Genomic DNA, 22667 nt, shown 5'->3' on the forward strand with positions numbered 1-22667 from the left:
TCAAAGATTAAAAATTTGAGACAATCGCGGTCTCATGAGCAGATATTTTTGCTCCCTAGTTTCTGTTCTTTTCATATTTCCGCCGTTTGCAATATTAAGGACCCTTACTTTTAGTTTGTTGTAAAACACTTTTCATAAAAAATACTATCTAAAAATAAAATACACAGTACTATCACTTGTTTTTCAAGTGATTGTCATTTATTTTTTCAAATTATATATATTTTTAACGAAATTTAAAATTAAATTTTGTATCGAAGTATGTAAACTTGGAATTGAAGTTATAAATAACGATGCAAAAATCGAGAAAAATAATGAGGCTGCATAATTTTTTCTTTTTTGCAGCAGCCTGCTTGAATTGAGTTATCCTGTTTTTCTAGTAATTGACATTTACTTGTTAGGTTCAAATAAAAATAAGTAACTCTTTTTTTTTCCCTTTTTCTTTTTAAATTGAGTTATACTGTGTTTGTGATACTTTTTTTAAAAGGAAAAAATGAAAAATAGTTTTGTTGGTGATAAAAAATAAAAAATAGGCAAGAGAGAGAAATGAGAGGATGAATGTCTACGAGAACATGATATTTATTTGCCTCAATATCTTGTTTCGGGGGTTCGATAATTGGATCGGATCCACTGCGTGGGATAATTCTATCTCGTTAGTTGAGGGAAAAAAGAACCGAAGCTGGTATACAAGTATCGAGATAACCTGCTTCGGCTGAAAATTCTATTCTTTCAAGGTGGTTTTTCCATGTTTAGTTTAAAAGGTTCAGCCTTGAACCCTAACAATCCATTTTATGCTTCAGACAGTCCGGCAATTCCTAGTCCAAGGTTGCTTGTGCATTCATGTTCATTACTTTTCTCTGATTATTTGCCTTCCGTTATATTCTGGCTAGTTCTTAACTCCGTTCACCGTACTGGGAATACGAAATAGTTGTTTTAATTCTATATCGCGTTTGCTTTTATGAATACACAAAACATCACTAGTGCATCGCCACTTTGCAGAAAGTTCAAAAACACGGGTTTAAGTCTCGTGGCATACTGGGAATATGAAATTGCAATAAGCTATGACATCTTTTGGGTGAGGCTGAGAGATGGTATAGAACAGTGACATTTGGAATTTGTTCTTGCGATCCCTGCAGAGAAATATGGATATTTGCCTTCCATATTTCTATTTCTCTTAATGTGCGTGTGTTCCCCCCCGCCCTCTTAAAAAACAATGGGATTCATGTTGATCTTTGTTTTGCTCATTGCATTCACAAGGAAGTCCTGGAGATATGCATAGAGATTTGGACTGCTCATTTACACTTTTCAAGTCTTCTAGGACTTCATTACTCATGTCCTTGGATTGTATTGTCATCCTAGAGGATATACAATATTTTTTCTTGAATAGAGCGTTTCTTTATCCAAAGGGAGACCCCCTTTTTTGCATCCCCTTTTAAGCACCTTGGGCTTACTGTTTTCTTAAAGCTTCTCTGCGTAGGAGAATATCCTATCCTCCTCTCTTTTGTATATCCCCTCTTTGCTTTCTAGTTATGTTCTCTGTTTACCAAAGAAAATTTAGATTATGCAATTTCCTGCTGAAGTGTCGCTATTTGCTGAGAAAGGCTTTTCTTCTTTAAGCTGCTGGACAAGAGAGTTATGATGGATTTTGATGAATACGAGTACTTAGAGAAGACAGTTGAAAATCCTGAGCTTCAGAGGAAGGAGAAAACCAATGGTAGTGATGGAACTCTAAAAGCTGAACAGAGAGACCATAGTCGGAGTTCAAAGCATAAAGCTAGTGAGAAGCATCATGATGTTGATCGTCATTCCAAGAAATTAAAATTTGGAGATGATTCTCATGGTTATGACAATCACAAAGAAAGAGGGTCATCTCGGCATCGTTCACCATCCAGAGATGGAGATAAGGAGAAAGATCAGCACAGAAGCTTCCGTGACAATAGGGATAGGGTGAGAGATCATGAGAGAGACAAGGAGGAGAAGTATAGTAGAGAGAGGGATAGACACCAAGAACATGCCCGTGAACGAGAAAGAGACAAAAGAGACTGGGGGAGTGAGATTGAAAGAGAAAGGGAGAGGGACCACTCACGGCGAAGCAGAAGTATATCTGAAAGGCATCGGAGTGATCTGGATGAAAGATATAGTGAGAGGAGTCGTGACAGAGACAGAGAAAGAAGCCAGGACAAGGATCACAGAGACAGAGAAAGGGAGAGAGAATCAAAGGAGCGAGACAGGGATAGCAGGTACTTTTATGTTATTAAGTGCGAACATTAATATGCTGATGATTATTTGGCTACAGTAGGGTTTTATACCAAATTTCCGGAGTTGTTTCACCTACTGTGGATCAGCGGAGGACTGTTCAATTTAAAATTTCCTTGTACTTGAATTTGTTAGAATGCAGTTGTACGTAGTGTCAGTCCTAGGTGGTAGCCAGCTTCTAAATTATGCATATTGAAGTCCAACCTGTATTTTGTGTTTGGAAATCTTCTAGACAGCTAGAGTTATAATAGTGTTCTTTGGTTTGGTCATTTCTTAATCTCATTGGTTTTGAGATATTCTCTGTTTTTTTTTTTGGCAAGTTCTTTCTCTTTAGTCCCCTTCCTTCGGTTGCTTCTTATATACTCTTCTTTTCCTGTCATCTTCATTGTCATTTTTATTTAAGACAGCTATGCTTAAATTAATTGCCTGTGTGTGATCTGGTTGGTATTACAGTTCCTAAGGTTGGGCTTTTAACAGTGAGGCAACCATTATCCTTGCTATAGCGATTTAATCCCTTCTTTTGCGAAGATGCCATCAAGTTATCATACATCTCAGATTTTTGATTCAAAACTCAGTGACTGCTTTATGTTGTTGATTGTTATAGTGATTTCTGCATTCCACTTGGCAAACTCAAAAGGCCTCTGGAGATTTCTGACCTGATTCTGAACTATATATGTTAGAACCAATTGCCAAGTGAACAAATTATTAAGGTTGAAGTGGCGATGTAAAAACATAACGATAAATTCTCATGTCTGGTGCTATTAAGCAAAGAAGTTATCCTCTTGGCTTAGAAAAGTGTAGTTCCCTCATTTTTTAGATGGCTATTAATCTCTTTCGAGTCTGATATGATACCAGTTCATTATTAGGGTTGTTGCTCAAGAATTTTATGTCCGTGTTTGTGACTTAGGTTCTCTCCTAGCCTTCTAATCTCTCATCTCTCTGTTGTGAGGATCACTATTTGATTGCTTAACAGGCTATGTAGATGATAGCATCAAAACTAAATTTGAGAATAATGGTTTCTTGAGTTGCATATAGTTAATTGTGCTGTTTAACAGTCTTAAGCTTCTGAATATTGAACATTAGATTCTGGGAACTCGCAGATATGGTAGAGCAATCTTCAGATGGTCTTTCTGGCAATTGGGCCAGGCACAGAACCTCAGATCATGGGTTTCAAAGTTTCTCCCTTCCGGGGTGTATCTGAAAGCATGCATTGCAGGATTGGGGGGATTTGGATTTTTTGTAACAGCCATGATATTGTCATGTTATTTGTTTTCTTCAACTTTGAGCACAATTGCCTTATTGCATTTATTCTGTTGCAGAATGTTGGTGAGGGAGTGATGGGCTATTAATTGTAAAATTACAAGATTTTAGAAGGTTTTCCAAACAGTGTTCCTTGCGCTTCTTCTTTTGGCGGTCTGAGTCAATGACTTTTGTAACAATCAGAAGAGCTCTATCTATTTCTGTTGTCTATGGCTTGCTTTGGCCACTCTCTTGTAACATTAAATTCTCTTATTAACATCTTTGGCAACTTGAATTTGAATTGATCTGACAAACACAGATCTTTTAATTTAAATAATCTGGGCTTGAAGTTCTTTCTCCATCATGTGCTTGGCTTCTTTTGTTAACATTATGTACTATATTTTCTCTCTCAATTTTTTCTTTCAAATTGATCATGTCACTAGTGACCTTTAAAATAAATTTGGCCATTTTGTATAAAACCAATGTTAATGTTCATGCTTGTGTTTCTCTTATCATTTATAGAATCTTTTAACAGATTTCAACTTAAAGTAATTAGGTCCTTTGTATCAATTCAACTTGGTGATTCTGTATTCCTACAAGATTTTGCTTTGTTTATAAAGATAGTAAAATCCTGTGTTAATGGCAATTGGATGACATTCTTTTCCTGGATCATCATCTACCACATTCTCCACGTCTTGCTCATTTTTGGGTCCAAGATCAAATTCTTAAAAATTTAAACCTGTCACTTGTGGCTTTTAACTTTGTTGTTCTCCTAAGGCCTATGATTTATGGAATTGAGCACCTAAAAGAAAACAAAAGGGAAAAAAAAGGTAATTTATAGTTGAGCTCCCAATGTGTATGCAATATGCAGTAGATGTTATGCCTTACGTTCTTTTCATCTGAACTGCTATGAAGAAGTTGCTGATAACCTAACTTGAATCATAAATTTGTGCTTCTATTATCCTACAGACGACAAAAAGAGAAGAAGGAAGAAGTGGCAGAACCTGAGGCTGACCCTGAACGGGATCAGAGGACTGTGTTTGCTTATCAGGTACTATAAATATGTTGGAAGGCATTTTATTGGTGCGATTGCATTATCTTGTTCATTTTCTTCCAACTCTAATATGTCAATTCATATCAGATATCTCTGAAAGCAGATGAAAGAGATGTATATGAGTTCTTCTCAAGGGCTGGCAAGGTAATATTCCATTTACTTTCTTTGTTAATATCGGAGTTTTCTCTTTTTTGTATTTTTGTTGGCAATTTGACATCAATCATTGAATGTAATATTTGAAAGTAAAGTGAGGTATGAAATAATATTTGGGAAAGGGATCTGTTTCCTGTTGACCTTCAAATATAACATCTCATTTCTTTTTAGTATGAGTGCTAGATGATATATATATATATATATATATCTCTCTCTGAAACTCACAGCACATTTATTTGATTTATTGCCAAAAAGGAATTGGAAGAAATCCAATATTTTCAGCTGTTAATAACTTAGATGTCTCAATTGCCTGTGGGATGCAATGTGTGCTTTCGTCCAAGTTATTTATTATGCCTTGAATTTGTTTTTTTCAGGTGCGAGATGTTCGCCTGATAATGGACCGCATTTCCCGTCGATCTAAGGGTGTTGGGTAGGCATTACATACCTGTGCCAAGTTGTTTGCGTTTAATCAATTTGATTGTGCTCTTCATTAGGCCTTCTAATTGTTTAAAGTTTAAACTAACTTTCATGTTGTTACCATAGTAAAATTTTGGCTTTGAGCTTCAATTCAACTTCATGGACAAAAATGTGTATAGTGAAACGTTCAGAATAGATATTTGGTTGAACATAACAGTAAACGAAAAACATGTTGTACCTCTGCAAATAAACTGACTGCGTGATTCAATTGGAGATTGTCCAAAGTTAGAGGCTCTTCAATAAAAAAGGAAAAAAAAAAACTTCAGTAAGATTAATTCTGTGAATGTCACCGCAGGGAGGGACAGGATAATGTTTTCTCTTACAAATCCTCCATCTTAATAATGGACTTGCTTTCCTTTCAACATGCACACCGATCTATTATGTCTTTTGAATATATGATGAATGGGATTCTGTATTTAGAAACGTGCATGTTTCATTCACTATTGCAAGGATTTTCTATTAATTCTCAATTCTGAGATGAATTTTTCTGCGATCTGGATTAAATTAAGCTGCAGTTTCTGGAAGAGCTCGTGGATTCCATTTGATCTATCTTCTTGATCTATGATGTTAACTTATGTTGAAACATGCACGTTTATTCACTATTGTATTCATTTATTGCTATATACCTTGTGTTTTAATGCCATCCAACTTGTGTTCTGGTTCAGGTATATTGAATTCTATGATGTCATGTCTGTTCCCATGGCAATAGCACTTTCTGGACAGCCACTTCTTGGCCAACCAGTGATGGTGAAGCCATCAGAAGCGGAAAAGAATTTGGTTCAGTCCGCTACATCTATATCTAGCGGATCCACTGGACTTCTTGGCCCTTATTCTGGGGGAGTGAGAAGGCTCTATGTTGGCAATTTGCATTTCAGTATTACTGAAGCTGATCTGCGTAGGGTATGTGCTCTGTGTGTGTCTTTTACTCATCCATGGAAATGTAGGAATGCATCGCATAACTGATTCTCTTGGTTTGAGTTTCTTTGCTAATAGGGGCTCTCATGGTATTATGCAATGTAGATTATTTTATTTTATTACTGCAGCTCCACCTTTGCCTTCAGCTGTCCCCCCTCCCCTAATTTTGTGTTCGTTAATCAAATTCTTAGGTTTTTGAAGCATTCGGTCAGGTTGAGCTAGTCCAGCTGCCTCTTGATGAAGCTGGGCACTGCAAAGGTTTTGGCTTTGTGCAGGTGAATCTGATGATAACTAATAATTACTGCTTTGTTATGAGCTAATTCTATCATTGACATTTATAAACCATGTTTTTAGCAACACCGCACTTAATTGCTCAAATTTTAGGGGGGAACATTGAGGTTGAAGCATTGAGCTCACAGAGTTGAGGGATAATTTATATTAGGGAGAATGACAAAGAGGTCCTTGGAGGATCAATTAATCCAACTTAAATCCTAAGTCCCAAACTCCAAGAATTTGTAAGTTTGGCTCTCAATTTTGTAACTTCATTATGATAAATTTGTAACTTGTGTTTCAAATTTTAATGGGGAAAACAAATTTGTTTATTCTTTAACTATGTTAAAATTTGAAAATCAAGTTGCAAATTCATAAGAACAAAATGTCAAAATTGAGAAATGAACTTGCAAATTCTTGAAAGTTGGTATTTGGGACATAATTTGAATTAATTGGTCTTCTTGGGACCTATTTGTCATTGCCCCTTTATATTATTTGATCAGATCAAGCCATTAAAGACTATTGAATAATTCAATCATAATGCTTTTATGCTACATGACTTTATGTGATGCTTCCTGCAATGCGCAAACCTTCTGGAACTTTTATTTAACTGAAACAATTGTTTAATGCAGTTTGCATGCCTTGAAGACGCAAGAAATGCCCAGAGCTTAAATGGACAACTGGAAATTGGTGGCAGGACAATTAAGGTATTTCATCTGTTTTAATCATAGATCTGACATCTGAGTTCTTTAAGCTTTCTTAAGCTAAAATTAGACGTTTTTATTTTCCAAACTTTGATTGATTGTTCTCTTGGGGGATTTACATTAGTGAAATGTCAAAATGAGCATTGGAGGTATGTCAGAAGTGTTTGGAAGTGTTAGGATTGTAAATAATGTAACTATATTGACTATTTCTATTTTAGATATTTCATCAGGCTTTTATGTTCTTTATTGTAATTTGGTATGTTAGAGCGGCCTTCGTTATCTATGCCCATCTACTTTGACACATTCAAGACAATCAAATTGAAATTCCGTAGTCTCTAGTTGACGGTATGGATGAATTTTTTTGTTCTTTTTTAGTCCAACGGTATTAGATGCATAATTTGGGGGTATACTGTATTTCAATTTTCAGGATCAAGCTGTTACATTTACTTTATAAGGATAAGCCTAGACTGTGTTCAATGCCCTTTCCATTTATTAATAAAGTTAATACTTTGTCAGTTGTTATTGCGCCATGGGGACCAAGGATCTCTTGGTCTTCAGACTCTACCAAGGTTTTAGTTACAGGAGGCATGGATTGGTGGATAGTCTAATATAATTCTTAGAACATCAATATTGTGGCTATGGAAGCTATTAGGTTATGATGCTCTGATGTATAAACTAACAATACATAATATACAATTGCCAGTGGAATAGACATCCTGTTATTCTCGTTAGGATAGATTAAGTTTTTTCCAACCTCATTCCTGCGCATTTTTTATTCCTAATATAGGTATCCGCAGTTATTGATCAAACTGGAATGCAAGAAGTTGAAGGAAATACTGGTGATTTGGATGATGATGACAACGATGGTGGTGGCTTGGTGGGTAATCTGTTACTTGAATATATTACTAACCCTTTTTTTTTTTCCCAAACATGTATCTCACTAAAATTAGGTCTTGATTTAAAAGCACGCATGAATCTCTACCAACACATTTAACAAGTGATGTTAACCATGTTTTGTTAATGCGGTCATTTTGTAATGAAATGTGGTTACTGGTTACTTTTTCATATTATAGTATTTTGTTTAGGCTTCTAGTTGTTGAATAGTGGGGAAGCTTGTGTTATTTCAGCAAATTCGTGGGGATGGAATAATTTTGATAATAATGGGAAAAGAGTTCTCATGTGAGTAGTTTCTAGTTTATTAATTTTAACAAGAAAATTGAATTATCAAACGTGACGCTGTCAGAGGTTGTGTCAATGTTTATTTTGGAATAAGGGAAACTGGTTTTGATACAAATTTATGATCTAGCTGACTTACATTCCTTTTTCAGTCCCTAAACGCATGTTCTCGAGCATTACTCATGCAGAAGTTGGATCGTAGTGGCACTGGATCAGGGTTTGTCTGAACCTTCTTGTTTATTTGTTTCGATCTATCTTAATTTGAGATCTAAATATATCTAACTTCATACGTATTTGTGGACAGTATTGCTGGTTCCCTGGGTAATTCTGTTGCCAACAACATAGGGCTTAAACTACCAGCTACAGCACAAGTGGGAGCTTCGTCTGCGGGTTCTCTACTGGTTTCTCCAATTGCTTCGGTTCCTTCAGCAGTTGGGTTGCCAAGTGGAAGTCTACAAATTCCTGCTGCTGCTGCTACAATTCCTACTATTGATACAATTGGCGTTCCAAGTGGATGCTTATTGTTAAAGAATATGTTCGATCCCAAAGATGAGGTGGTCAGATTGCACCTACACTATGAAATTTTTTTAATCATAATTCTGTTCTGTTCTATGATATCACTAACATGTCATGTGCAACAGAAGGAACCAGATTTTGATTTGGATATTAAAGAAGATGTTGAAGCGGAATGCTCTAAGTTTGGAAAGTTAAAACACGTATATGTTGACAAGTGAGTAGAGGAGTGATCCACGTGTTCCTTTTTTTCCCCCCTCCAAAAGACTAGAAGCTGGCAGCACATATACATTTAGTCGTTTATTGTTTATTTCATTTTCTTTGATAAACAGGAACAGTGCTGGCTTTGTCTACTTGAAATTTGAAAATACTCAAGCTGCGATACTTGCACAGCGGTCACTGCATGGGAGGTGGTTTGCTGGGAAGATGATCACTGCTAGCTTCATGGTAACGTTTGACTGGCTGGATTTCTTAAATTTGTCATTGTCCGCATATTGACAGCTAATTAACACCATTTCCTAGCCCCATAATTAATTGAATCCTTTATATGTTTGCAGGTGCCTCAGGTATATGAGGATAAATTCCAAGACAGCAGATAGGATAATTAAAAATGGAGAAGGAAGTCAAGATGTTTGTTGGATATTTCTTTTCGTTGAAAGAGCAGGCCTAGTAATGGTTACGAGTGGGAAATCTTTTGGGGCAGTATTCATCCTCTAGATTATACCATTCATGGGTTCCTTAGAGACAAGGTTTACCACTTTACCCAGGTCATGTCCAAATCCACATCATGGAACTTTCATTTGCCGTTTGTTGAGTAAAAGGTGCTGTTTCTAGGATCAGCAGTTATTTCAGTAAGCTATTTTTGAGATGTAGCTTGAGCGAGTTTGAAATCCTATTCCTTTGACTCTTCTTGGTTGGTTTTGTTTTTGTCTGAATACTTGTGACGCTTTGCAACATTCATGCACCAAACTTCAGCACATGGCCATCTCATGAAAGTTTTGATGTGTAAGTTTCTCATCTTTCGTGTCTTGAAATCATATATTTCTCATATTAAACCGTTAAGCTCAAATTATCGCTGAAGATGATTGCAGAGAAACAAAGCGGACTTAGACGCCGTTTTGAACCTTTTCTTTCTTTCTTTCTTTCTTTTTTTTAATTATCAAAAGAAGCTCCTTCTCCATTTCCTCTTTCAGCCCGGCAGAAAGGTTAAACAAATAGACCATGTAATTTATATTCTCTCTTCATTCAGCTCAGTCCAAAACGGGATTTATTTATTTTAGCATTATTTTTTATCTTATTAAATATGAAAATATAATAGCATTGTCATTTATTTAATGCTGCAATGGAACTTCCTTATCAGTTATTAGTATTACCACCTTGATTGTAACTTCTACGAAGCAAGCATGTGAATTTAGAACATAGTTCGTGTCTTGTTGGATCTTTCTCGTTAAAGCTCAATGACTCTCTCTCTGTCTTATTGGATCTTTCTCATTGAAGCTCAATGCTCTCACCTTTTTTTTTTTGGGGGGGGGGGTGTGGTGGTGGTGTTGGGGGGCGCGCCTGACTCGCAGCCTTTTAACAGCTTCCTAAGCATGTTATATAAATAAATAATAAAAAATTCCCAAGTAAATTATGAAATTCCGTCTTATAAAAAAAAAGATGTTAAGAAAATATGAAATTTAGTTAAAATTAGTTCATGTTTTAAAATTTATCTGATATTTTACTCATTTCATGCTAAAATACGCGTTAGTCTGTTACTTTACATAGATCAAGAAAGCTGATATAGAGCTTAAATTTTAATAAAATATGATGATATCTCAGTAAGTTATCCTTGTTTATTATAATGTTTAAAGCAAACACTTGCAATTGAAATAACCAAACTTTTTTAAGTGACAATTATTTTGAAACAAAGGGCACAATAAATTTTAATATTGTTCTAGAGAAGAAGCACTGAGTAAATATAAACTTAAAATTTGTGGGGGTTCAAATAAATATATAATCATCTCTATTATATTGTTAGACTTAGACCCTCAGGCCACAATGCCTCAATAAACTACTAACCAATTAGCATCCAGAAAAAACAAGAATATAAAATTACTCTAAATCACCATATAAAAACGTCCTACCTAGCTAAATAAGTAGTCTTTGTAGCAAAATCTTTTGATAATGAGATTTGATATTTCAGTTTGCAACACCATTCAACTTTACTTAATTTTCTATTGAAGTAGTTGAGCTTCTTTCAATTTATAAAAAATGAGTTATTTTGGGTGTTGCTAAAATAAAAATAGTTAAATTAAGTAAGTTAAGGTGTTAGAAAAAGAAAGAAAATTAAGGTCGTTTAAATTACCTAAAGTAACAAACAAAATATATTTAAAAAAATATCAACTATTTTATAGATAAATAAAAATTAAACAATAAAAACGAAAATTAAACTATTCTTATTTTTCACCAATGTTATATTATTTAAAAATATATATTTTTATCATGGAAAATAATCTATAAAGTTTAAAATGTTATTTGTTAATTTAGCCATATTAATTTTTTAAAAATAAAATATTTAAATTATTGTCGTTACTTAATTAGAGCTACATTGGTAAAAATAAATTTTTTAAACAAAACTAAATTAGCTGCATAACATTCGAAATTTGACTTTCAGACAAAAGATGAACCTAATGAAACGGACAAAAAAAAGAACCCAAAAAAAAAAAATCGAGTTTATATATACCAGAAAACAGGGGAAAAAAACAAAAAAATGATAGGAATGAAAAAAAAAAAAATCTATGTAAACAGCTGCGCTCTTGTCGGAGAATGGTTAGTTTTTAAAAAAAATGGATGCAACTTGAACAAAACATACAGATGTAAAGATTTGTTTGAAGAGAAAGAGCTATGAATGTCATGCATATAGATTCTTTACATTAAAATAGTCTAAACTTTAAATAACTTCACCCATCCATGTTAATATGCTTTGCGTCTGCCCCCTAATATGTGGAAAACAAGTTTATATAATCTTCTCATTCTCATACTTGGCATGCAAGGCTACTTTTCCTGCCTATCACCAAAGCAACCCTTTTATTTCTTTGCTTCCACTAGACTTGATATCTGTCTTTCTTTCAAAGGATTCCACTATTATTCTTCCCCCCCCCCCCCCCCTTATTCGGTCAAATAAAAATTATGGAGATATAGCTTCTAAATTACAGTACATGCATATATTACAAGGCACTTTTTTAGAAAAGATAGATGATTCTTGTTATAAATCCCTTAATGCGGCATTGATTGAGGTTTTTTTTATTTTTCAAAGTTGCTCATATTTAAAGTCATCAACTATAAAAGAATGTAATATAAAATTAAATTTTTTATTTAAATGTCAATAAAATTAAAACTTCATTTAATTTTAAAAAATAATAGTTTAATCATCCTCTTCAATTTCAATGAGATGACAAGGGATGCATCGCAATAAGAAAGAGAGAGAGCCTGGTGTTAATAATAGAATGATAATTCAATTTAAAACCCATTCCTTTTCTCTAATGGGCTAGGGTTACCGTTTTGCAGGATCTCTCCGACAGGCCTAATCTGGAATTGAAAGTCATCGCAATCCAGATGGAATATACAAGGGTAATCAAGTCATTTCACCACTATGGAATAAATTGTAAGAGAGGAAGCAATTGGATTCGATGAAATTACTTATGTGCCCCTACAACGCAGCATATTTAACACAATGCTGCAGGTGCTGTCCATTTCTCTGTTTCTCAAATGTTGTTTCTTCCTCCTCTATGACCTCTGCGGTACGCACAGGCTATTCGTCTCTGGAAAACACGAGCTCTTCTTCTTCTCCTTCCTCGTCTGTTACTGATTGATTAATTTACTGGTCTTTCTTTTTTTTTCTTTTTTGTCAAGGTATTCTTGAATAATCTGTTATCGTGCCAATTTTTTTTTTTTTTTTTTTGAAGAAAGAAAAAGGTTAATGTTGGTGTTTCCTTTTTATATTCACATTCTCTTTCGTTCTGCAATTTCCTGAGGAGGCGGTGTAGCATCGAAATTCAGCTCATTCATTCATTTTTCTCGTTTTATTGGACGATCGATTTTTCTGATTTCTTATCACTTTCCCGTTTGTTTGCATTCTTTTGAGCTGCCCCAAAGCCTTTTCTTTATTTTTTTAATCTTTGCAGTTTGAATTTTATTTGGCAAAATGACAAGTATGATGCTATCAGATTCGGATACATGGTTTCTTTATGATTCTGTGCGCGTGCAGTTCAATCCGCAAACAAGTTTAAGATGACAACTAAACCAAATTTTTGTTTTATTATTTCATGTGATTTAGATCCTTTGCCCGTGTGGCGAGTGATTGTCAAACACTGGATGAATGCAGGCGTATTTCTGTCTTCTAGTTCTCCTTTTCTTTTGGTTCTTGTTACTCTATTTTTTCCCCGACTAAAAGAAAAGTTTTCCCATTGGCCGATGCGTAATTTATTGAGTTGTCATGTTTATGCCTTTTAATACTACTTTTCTTCTGGTTGCTGTCATTTTTTTTTTAAACTTCAGCTCTGAAGTGATTGCAGGAACTGCCCATTCATATAACTTCGGAATATTGGTCTAATATTATTGATACTAAAAGGAAAATTTCCCCCTTTCCCAATACGTAATTCGCTGAGCTATTTGTTTGTCAATATGCTATGTGTGAAATAAAGGGTTTTTTTTTTCCCTTCCCTTGAGGATGAGGAGGGTGGGCAGATTGATTGATTTTTCCCCCCTCTTTTTGGTTTTAAATCTTGGACAATATTCACCGAATATAGAGCATAAGTAGAACTGGTTAATAATTATTGTTTCTAACTATCTCTTGTTAATTTTAAGTTGAATGACAAGGCTTAAAATAACTATCTTGTGACATCTCTTTATATGCTTTCAGATGGGAGTTCAACAACATATAAATCTTTCTGAAGACAATGAACCTACTATGAATGATCGCCATGGTAATTTTTCAAGCCAAGGCAATCTTACAAGCGGGTTTCTTATCCAACCAAGTGTAAATACTGAAAGCAGTGTAGTTAACGAACCTGATGACTGTTCATGTCAGAAAAGTAATACCTCTTATATCTATAGGCAAGATGTTGTGAAGAATAATTCCAGCGGTATGATTGGGATTGTGACAGAAGTTGCTGGTGATTCAGATTCAGATAGTAGCATTACTGATGACGACGAGGACAATGAGGATGATATTGAGGAAGGCAATTGTGACAGCAATAATAATGCCAGTGGAAATTTGGATAGGACTGAGGGGCATTCTAAGACTGTTCCACTTTTGGCTGACCAGTTGCGGGTACTGTGGATGGATGAATCTGAATCCACCCAAAATTTTAGTGATGTAAAAGTTGTTGATAGAGGATTTTTACATGGGGATTTTGTTGCTGCTGCTTCAGATCCTACTGGGCAAGTGGGTGTAGTCTTTGATGTGAATATGTCTGTTGATTTGTTAACCCCTGATGGATCTGTTATAAAAGAGGTTTCAACGAAGGACTTAAAACGTATTAGAGATTTTACAGTTGGTGATCATGTGGTGCTTGGGCCCTGGCTGGGAAGAATTGATGATGTTTTAGATAATGTAACTGTCTTATTTGATGATGGTTCAGTATGTAAAGTCACCAAAGCAGATCCATTGCAACTTAAGCCAACTTCTAAGAATATTCTTGAAGACGGACACTTCCCTTATTATCCTGGGCAACGTGTGAGGGCCAGCTCTTCATCAGTTTTCAAGAATTCAAGATGGTTATCTGGCTTGTGGAAGGCTAATAGGCTGGAAGGAACTGTCACCAAGGTTACGGTAGGATCAGTGTTTGTTTATTGGATAGCATCCGCCGGTTATGGACCAGATTCTTCAACTGCCCCAGCTGAAGAACAGAGTCCAAAAAATTTAAAATTGTTGTCTTGTTTTGCACATGCAAATTGGCAATTGGGTGATTGGTGTCTCTTACCCTCATCGGCATTGTCATCCACAATTTCCTCAGAGAAAGGCATATCCAAATCAGAACCTCATGATTTGGTCAACAGTGAAATAGACTCTAACCAGACAGGAAGTGGATGTGATTCAGAAGAACCTACTGTTGAGGAATTTAATGGAAGTAGGGATGCCATGGACATCGATCCAGTGAATGCCTTGGAAAAAGATGAATCGAATGGTGGAAATGTGAGAAGTAATTTTTCACGTGATTCTAGTTCACATTGTAGTTCTGTCTCAGTGCCTAAAGATCACGCCCATGAAGCCTGGCCTTTGCATCGCAAGAAGATAAGAAAAGTTGTGATCAAGAAAGACAAAAGGGCCAGAAAGAAAGAAGAGAATTTTGAAAAAGCTCTTTTGATCGTTAACACAAGAACAACAGTGGATGTTGCATGGCAGGATGGAACAGTACAGCATGGACTACATTCTATAGGTTTGATTCCTATAGATAATCCTGGTGATCATGAATTCGTTGCTGAACAGTATGTGGTAGAAAAGATCTCTGATGATGACGGTGAAGATAATTGTCAAATTAGGCGTGTTGGAGTTGTGAAAAGTGTTAATGCCAAAGAGCGGACAGCTTGTGTGAGGTGGTTAAAACCAGTTGTCCGAGCAGAAGATCCTAAAGAGTTTGACAAGGAGGAAGTTGTCAGTGTATATGAGCTAGAGGGCCATCCTGACTATGATTACTGCTACGGGGATGTGGTTGTTCGGCTGTCACCTGTGTCTGTCTCTTCTGATACTGGTGCTGGAAAGGCTGCTGAGATTTCAAATCATAAAAATGAGGAAAACGGGGCTAAAAGGGGAATGAACTGCAAGATAGATAGTAGTAAATTGGAAAATGCATCCAGTGATGAAACTTATGTGGAGTTTTCAGACCTCTCTTGGGTTGGAAATATTACTGGCCTAAAGAATGGTGATATTGAAGTTACTTGGGCTGATGGGATGGTGTCAACGGTATGTTTATTGTATGAATTCTATCACTTGCTTCATATGCATTTTTTTTTCCTGTTTAGATAAATGTGAATGCTGCACATTTACTAGGTTTTTGCCGTTTGTACTACTGCAATGATTTACTCCATATAAGTCTGGCTGATGAGAAGCTGAAGTGTTATTTTAATTATATTGAAATTTGGTACTGATTTGGATCTGCTAAAATTTCTGAAATGTTCTTCTTTCTATCTGAAGTTGCCAAAGGCTTTTGACTGTGACTTGTAACAGTCTTTGCCCTTGACATAATATAATGAATAGTGAATTTTAGATTTTGGGATCTTTCTAGTTCATATTTGAAATAGTATATATTAATCAAAGATTTTGAATTCTTGTATATTTCGGGCTTTAGAGGCAAGGAGAGAGAGTAGGGTTTTCACGCGTAGGAATTTTAATTTTGTAGATATGCTTGGTGTCTGATGATATAACTTGCCCTTTTATCAATTAATTATTAGTTTTATTTGTAGGTTGGACCCCAAGCAATCTATGTTGTGGGTCGAGATGACGACGACGACGAATCAATTGCTGCTGGGAGTGACTTAAGTGATGCTGCAAGCTGGGAAACTGTCAATGATGATGAGAAGGAAGTCCTTCAGGATTCCAGACAGGCATGTTCATTTCCTGCCACTGCTGTGTTTCTGTAATATTCAGTAGATATTTTCTTTCTTTCTCTTAGGAAACCTATAGAAATATAAAGTTTGTCTTGCAAAATTTGCTCGATTAAAAAAATCATGCTCTTCAGCTTTTTCTCCTTTCCGTTGTATGGCTATCTATGGCAATATACTTTGTAACAATTGATGCAGTTCCTCAGATGACTGCATATGTATTATGGATGATGTTATACTGGTCAACTACTTGTGCTTAATCATAGCAGTAGATGCTGATCAAAGTTATGAAGCTCTTTTAAAAAAAAAAAATTTACAAGATAATGATTTGCAGGATATTGAGAGGGAAATTTCTAGTAGTGATGTATCTGAGGAAGAAGAGAATGGAGAGAATGACTTTGGTGCTGCTGCAGCACTTTCTGTTCCCCTAGCTGCATTCCGATTTGTTACTAGACTTGCCACTGGAATATTCTCACGTGGCCAAAGAAATGTAGACCCGGTTCACTTGCAATCAAAACATGAAAGTGAGCTTCCATCAGAGGGAATTACAAAAGCTTCTGAGGCAATAGAAGTTAGTGATGAATCTAGTTCTCAGAAACCTATACTCGTCGGCAGTGATGATTCAGAAAATATAACTGAAAAGGGTGACGAAAACATTACTACAGAACCTTCTGAGACTTTATGCGGCTTGAGGACTGAAGATGCTCCAGCAAGTTTCGACAGTGATTGCATTTTCAAACGCTTTGATATCACTCGAGATCCTGCAGACCATTATTTTATTGGCGCAAATGGACAGGTATTGCTTTGCTTTATTTCTGATACGTTGATAGCTACAGGACATTCGAGTCAGGATAAGATAAAATGACATAGGATCTTTCTAGTTTCATAATTATTTTCTTTTGATGAATATTGAGTTGAGACACACACGGATGCACAGACAAGGTCATGTGTGGACAAAAATGTTGATTGAAGAGTAATATTTATGGAGCTTTCTATATTTGACATCAAAGATTTAAATAGAGTATTAATCCTATCAGCAGCTATTCAATCATACTACTGTGTAAATACATTTAATTCTTTTGTTTCTTTCTTTTGACTGTAATTTTCTCCGTTATATCATACCAACACCGCTACATGATTTTTTATGCACTTTTAGATTAAAAGTCGCAAATGGTTTAAGAAAGTCCAGCAAGATTGGAGCATACTGCAGAATAACCTGCCAGGTAAGTGATAGTAACTGAAACTATTCAAAGTTCAAAGTTTATTGATTTCACATTTCAGTATGTAAACAATTGAAAAAAATTTGACAGATGGGATCTATGTACGAGTTTATGAAGATCGGATGGATCTCTTGAGGGCAGTTATAGTTGGGGCATTTGGGACCCCTTACCAAGATGGTCTTTTTTTCTTTGATTTTCACCTTCCATCAGAGTATCCTGATGTTCCACCGGTAAGGAATACATATTTTAAAGTCGTAAGTTGTGCTATAATTTATTTACTTTTTTTGGTCGTCCAGGATAGTTAATAGAACTTGCTTATTCAATTTGTTGGAGTTTACTAAAATATGTGTGCTTTTTAACGATTTCTTGAATGCTGCAGTCAGCATACTACCATTCTGGTGGTTTGCGAATCAACCCTAACTTATATGAGGAAGGGAAAGTGTGTTTAAGCCTTCTAAATACATGGACAGGCAAAGGAAATGAAGTATGGGATCCTAAATCTTCCAGCATTCTTCAAGTCCTGGTTTCACTCCAAGGGCTGGTACTCAACTCAAAGCCATACTTCAATGAGGCTGGATATGACAAGCAGATTGGAACAGTTGAAGGAGAGAAAAATTCATTGTCATACAATGAACATACGTTTTTAGATAACTGCAGGACAATTATGTATCTTATGCGGAGACCCCCCAAGGTAATTATGAATAAGATGTATAAAATACCTTTTTAATATCTCTTGAAGCATTCTTAGACCTTGTAGGTTTTGCTCAATCTCATCACCGTACGGGAAACTCTTTCCTACTGTATTAAGATTAGATAATGGACTATTGTGTTATGCCCACTTGGTACCTTGATTAGGTTGTAATCTGTGCTTGATACCAGTCAACAACTCTTGCAGCTTTTGGGTATTGCAAAGCAACGCAAGTATAAAAATCAACTAATGTCTGAATTAACAGAATACAAGGATGAACTTTTTTTTGGAGTTACTTTTCGAATTGTTCTGCTCATTGTGGCATTTTGTGATGTTTTTGAATGCAAAGTTTCTATTTGATGCGATGAAAATTTTGAAGTATCTACAATACTAGAGTGGCATAAACTTTGTGGATTTAATGTCGTGAATCTTTGGGCGTGGATCCTGTAGTTTATTTTGATTGTGCTAATATAATTTGACCGTTATCGTGCTGATGAAATTTCTAGGACTTCGAAGTGCTCATCAAGGAACATTTCAGGAGGCGTGGCCATTATATCCTTAAGGCTTGTGATGCATACATGAAAGGTTACTTGATTGGTTCTCTGACAAGAGATGCGTCTGCCAGTGACAAGACCGATCAGAATTCAACTTCTCTTGGTTTCAAGCTGGGGTTAGCCAAGATAATGCCAAAGCTTTTCTTGGCAATAAGTGAGGTTGGAGCCGACTGTGAGGAATTTAAGCATCTGAAAGAGTCAGCGTGAATTTAAATCGTAAAGATACAGTATCTCTTTAATTTCAACAGGTTACCCACATTTAAAATTTTGAAGAAGGTACTGAGAAATGTAAAGGTTCTCTTATTTCGTGTATATTTGCATTGATCACGTTGGAACCTTCTCATTTCCCTTGTCTAAAACTAGCAAATTCATTTGTTGGAGCATATTGAACATAAAAACAGAATTGGTGGGTCTTGTCCGGATAGCAGGTGGTTGCTATTATAAGAGAAGCAATTACTAGCAGAGGCTAGGAAATCACACTTTTCATCACCTGGTGAAGAAAGATGTTACTTTGGTTGATCGTGCTTTTGCCTATTTGTTTTTTTCATTCCGAGGACAAGAAGGAAAAAATGTTCTTCTTCTTTTTTTTTTTTTTTTTTTGTTGGGGGTGGTGGTGGCGGGTGATTTGAATTGATTGATTGATTGCCTTGTGCTTGTGAGGATCTGATTATTTGAATATAACTTGGGGGAATCCTCTTCATTCCTCTACAATGGATTTGGTATTGCTTAAAACCTTTATAGAATAGGTTATTTTGCCTTTCAATTATTAATGCAAGAACATATATTATCTTCTTCTTATTATTATTATTATTATTATTATTATTATTATTATTATTATTATTATTTTGTAATGCACTGCATTATCTTATTATTATTATTATTTTGCAATGCACTGTCTCCTTTCAATATTTAAAAATAATACAATGTTATTATCATTCAAAAAATATTAACTTAGGCTGTCAAATCAATTTGTTTGATCAAAATTTTTCGACTCATTGTCACCTCTCACCTTCCCTTCATCAACGATCATGCCCTCTCTCATTCCCGCCTTGACAATGATCGCAACCTCCACCTCACTATTTGATGCGTGAAGTGTAGAAGATGAAGCAGCACATATGAAGAACAAATATGAAGAGATGTCCAGAGTATATGAAAATCACAATACCCTGAGGAGCAGCAAAGCTCGACCAACTAAGCTCGACCAAAATGACCCAAAAACGAAACTCAAGGAATGCAAGCCACAAATTTCGATTTGATGGCAAGCACCTAATTAAGTTTTCTCCAAGGTTGAATCGGTTGGCAAGCAAAGCATGAACGTATGAGTTAGACCCACCAACAACGATGGGAAGCTTCCTCCTGGAAGTTAATGTCGAAGATGACAAAGTCGCCTCCCTGATTCTGGTGACACCGCCAGGGTCATTTATGCCAGCCTTCACCACACTTGTATCATTTTCTGTCAGCTTCAACTTTTTCAAATCAGGTTCTAACATTTATGCATTTCTATTTTTTAAACACAAGTCATTGGGAGCTTTGTTGTTGCTGTTATTAGCTTAGGTTTTGGTAGAGTGTAGGGCTCAAATAAATCAAAACCCTTGGCCACAATTCATGCACGCAAGGTATTCGATTCAATGTAGAGGCACTCAGTTTTTATGATGTATTGGAGTAAAGATTTCGAGCTTGACCACAAGTTTATGATCCATAGAAACCATATTTCTGATCAATAATGTGTAAGAATACATACAAACATAATTTAAGAGTAGTGACGAGGTGGGAAACTGATTTAACTGTCAAAGTTTAACATTTTGATCACCATATTGATATAGCAGCACCTAGCTCTATTATGAATACCTTATGGTTCCACTTGAAGCCACAACACCTTCGAACCAAAACGAAGAAATAAGTGCCTGCTTCCAACCTTGTTTCAAAAAACGAACACGAATGCGATTTTTTTGAATTGATTAAAAAAGTAAAACAAAAATAAAAATTGGTAACCGTCCCGAACTGAAGCAAATGAATTGCTCGGCTAATGGCCTCAGGGAAAACTAGAGTGCCCGAGTATATGTGAATAAGTAAACTAATAACTAAAAGTTGATGTTGGAGACGCGAAGGATGCCCATTTCAGCAGTTAGTCTCATCCCTTGAACGATCGCCCAAAGCTAGGCCAACGTCACCTGCATCATTTTATGTTTATCATGTAGTGTTGTCACACTAGAGGCATTTTTTTTTTTTTTTTGGTATTCCTGATGTGCATCTCCAGAAAGAGTGGCTGCTCTTCAAGCTAAAGTGATCCGAATAACACAGTGACCACCGAAGCAACATTTTTCAACGGCCTATTTACCGAGATACTAATACAAGGAAGAAACGTATTTTTCAGAAAGAAATTGAAAAATGAACCTGTATCATTTTCTCATTTTCTTTTTTCTTTTTAAATACATTTCCATCTAGTTAACATTGCCTAATGATTATTTGTTCTCTTCTACTCCCGATTTTCGTTGTGTAAAAATAATGGCAACTTATATATAAGGACTGGGGTTTAGGAGAAAAGAAAGTAAATGATGAAGTAGCTCAAAAAAATGGTGCTTGGCTGGCTTTGTCCGGTGTTCAGAAGCAGAGTTCACTGTTAGGTAGAATGCAGTAAGGCAATCAGGGATTGCTATTTCCAATGGCAGATATGCTTGTAACCTGAATCGCCATACCAAAAAAATTTTAGTATTTCACAACAAAGAGCAGTGCTAAAACTAGTCATCCTATCAAGTAACTGTTTACAAACTGCCGCACGGTGAAAACCCGCTTCTGCAGAAAAGGAAGCTCAGACAAGGGAGCATCTATATGCTTTTTGTTATTTGTTTTCTCGCCTCATTTAGAGCAAAATCATTCACTCTAGTTCTGGTTCTATTATTACACAATAGTAATATGACACATTAAAATCAATGTCGACCAAAATCCAATACTGAAATCAATCCCATAATCTGGCGCTACAACGTCTACAATCTTTCCTTAAATCAAAAGAGGCAGTGGGGAACAATCAGAGAGAGAGAACTGACTGAACTCAAAAACCAGCCTTGATAATATTCCTCTTGGCCAAGAACCTCGCGATAGGAGGCGTTAAGGCAATGGTGATGGGAACTCGAATGGGGAAGAGAGCCTTGTTACAGAGCAAAGCCAAGGCGAAAGCCCCGCCTGAGGAGGCCGCGAGCTCAGCCGTCCGATTCCTCGTCTTCTCTTGGGTCATCGGTGCCGATGCAGGCGTCTCGTTGAGCACCGCAGACCCATCAGCTTCTCTAAAAGGAATTGTCGGTTTATGATCATCGTCTTTGGGGGAGACACCGCCTACATGGAACTTGTCAAGAACAGATTCAACATCAACGTTATTCTTGATTGCAATGAAGAGGCCTGTGATGGAGACAGCAGAGACAGAACAATGAACTCCAAGCGCAACTTTTCCATACTTCTTCACGATCTGACGGAATCGGCCACCCGCCATTGTCAAACCAACGAAGAAGAGCCTGGAACACAGAAACCAGCCACTCTGAGGTTTCTCAGCGCAGGGTTTTGCGGAGCTATACTGTTTTTTGCCCCCCTTTCTTGCCTCTCATCTGTTTTCTTTTTAGATGGGTCACTTTTTTATTCGTCTTTCAATGGGCCTATTATTTTTGGGTAATTGATAATCGTTTTGGGCCTCAAATTCATGCCTGCCATTCTTTTAATTTTTTTGTTCATAATACTCATAATTAATTTCAAGTGGACACGGCAAAAAGGTAACATGAGGTAATTCCAAAACAGAAAAGGTAACATGAGGTATCAATAGGAGAGACTGATCGTTTGCAACATGACAAATTAATATTTAAATTTTTATTAAGATATATA

At 36.0% G+C, this 22667-nt stretch overlaps 3 protein-coding genes across 9 annotated transcripts; 2 read left to right on the forward strand and 1 right to left on the reverse strand.

The window, feature by feature from the left end:
* The first annotated feature begins 560 nt into the window (after positions 1-560).
* On the forward strand, positions 561-9771 carry LOC129285423 (uncharacterized). Of its 3 annotated transcripts, none has more exons than XM_054921122.1 (14): positions 561-822; positions 1615-2237; positions 4462-4543; positions 4634-4690; positions 5074-5129; positions 5842-6076; positions 6283-6366; positions 6994-7068; positions 7853-7942; positions 8394-8458; positions 8546-8795; positions 8883-8971; positions 9087-9201; positions 9312-9771. In XM_054921122.1, exons 2-14 carry the CDS (start codon positions 1633-1635, stop codon positions 9351-9353), a joined length of 1845 nt encoding a protein of 614 aa, XP_054777097.1. In that variant the 5' UTR covers positions 561-822; positions 1615-1632; the 3' UTR covers positions 9354-9771. The 3 variants fall into 3 exon arrangements, with proteins under 3 accessions (XP_054777097.1, XP_054777099.1, XP_054777098.1); XM_054921124.1 differs by having other exon boundaries at positions 561-758; XM_054921123.1 differs by having other exon boundaries at positions 562-731.
* Positions 9772-12454: 2683 nt separating this feature from the next.
* Positions 12455-19524, forward strand: LOC129285718 (probable ubiquitin-conjugating enzyme E2 23). Of its 5 annotated transcripts, none has more exons than XM_054921551.1 (8): positions 12455-12592; positions 13658-15700; positions 16201-16341; positions 16673-17134; positions 17495-17561; positions 17649-17788; positions 17938-18249; positions 18753-19524. In XM_054921551.1, exons 1-8 carry the CDS (start codon positions 12470-12472, stop codon positions 19005-19007), a joined length of 3543 nt encoding a protein of 1180 aa, XP_054777526.1. In that variant the 5' UTR covers positions 12455-12469; the 3' UTR covers positions 19008-19524. The 5 variants fall into 5 exon arrangements, with proteins under 5 accessions (XP_054777526.1, XP_054777530.1, XP_054777527.1 ...); XM_054921555.1 differs by having other exon boundaries at positions 18029-18249; positions 18753-18892; XM_054921552.1 differs by having other exon boundaries at positions 12464-12536.
* Positions 19525-21727: 2203 nt separating this feature from the next.
* LOC129287116 (uncharacterized) lies at positions 21728-22400 on the reverse strand. The gene has a single exon (XM_054923270.1). It carries the CDS (start codon positions 22282-22284, stop codon positions 21850-21852), a length of 435 nt encoding a protein of 144 aa, XP_054779245.1. The 5' UTR covers positions 22285-22400; the 3' UTR covers positions 21728-21849.
* Between the last annotated feature and the right edge of the window lie 267 nt (positions 22401-22667).

This window comes from Prosopis cineraria, unplaced genomic scaffold (assembly GCF_029017545.1).
Source record: "Prosopis cineraria cultivar Desert tree isolate PC_DT_omini unplaced genomic scaffold, ASM2901754v1 PC11, whole genome shotgun sequence".
NCBI lineage: Eukaryota > Viridiplantae > Streptophyta > Magnoliopsida > Fabales > Fabaceae > Prosopis > Prosopis cineraria.

Bases quoted from the DNA above. Each gene is read 5' to 3' on its own strand.
- LOC129285423 (XM_054921122.1), top strand. From the start codon at position 1,633: ATGATGGATTTTGATGAATACGAGTACTTAGAGAAGACAGTTGAAAAT. The intron at 6,367-6,993 runs GTGAATCTGATG...TGTTTAATGCAG, and splicing joins AAGGTTTTGGCTTTGTGCAG to TTTGCATGCCTTGAAGACGC. The intron at 7,943-8,393 runs GTGGGTAATCTG...TTCCTTTTTCAG, and splicing joins ACAACGATGGTGGTGGCTTG to TCCCTAAACGCATGTTCTCG.
- LOC129285718 (XM_054921551.1), top strand. From the start codon at position 12,470: ATGCTGCAGGTGCTGTCCATTTCTCTGTTTCTCAAATGTTGTTTCTTC. The intron at 16,342-16,672 runs GCATGTTCATTT...AATGATTTGCAG, and splicing joins TCCTTCAGGATTCCAGACAG to GATATTGAGAGGGAAATTTC. The intron at 18,250-18,752 runs GTAATTATGAAT...TGAAATTTCTAG, and splicing joins TTATGCGGAGACCCCCCAAG to GACTTCGAAGTGCTCATCAA.
- LOC129287116 (XM_054923270.1), bottom strand. From the start codon at position 22,284: ATGGCGGGTGGCCGATTCCGTCAGATCGTGAAGAAGTATGGAAAAGTT.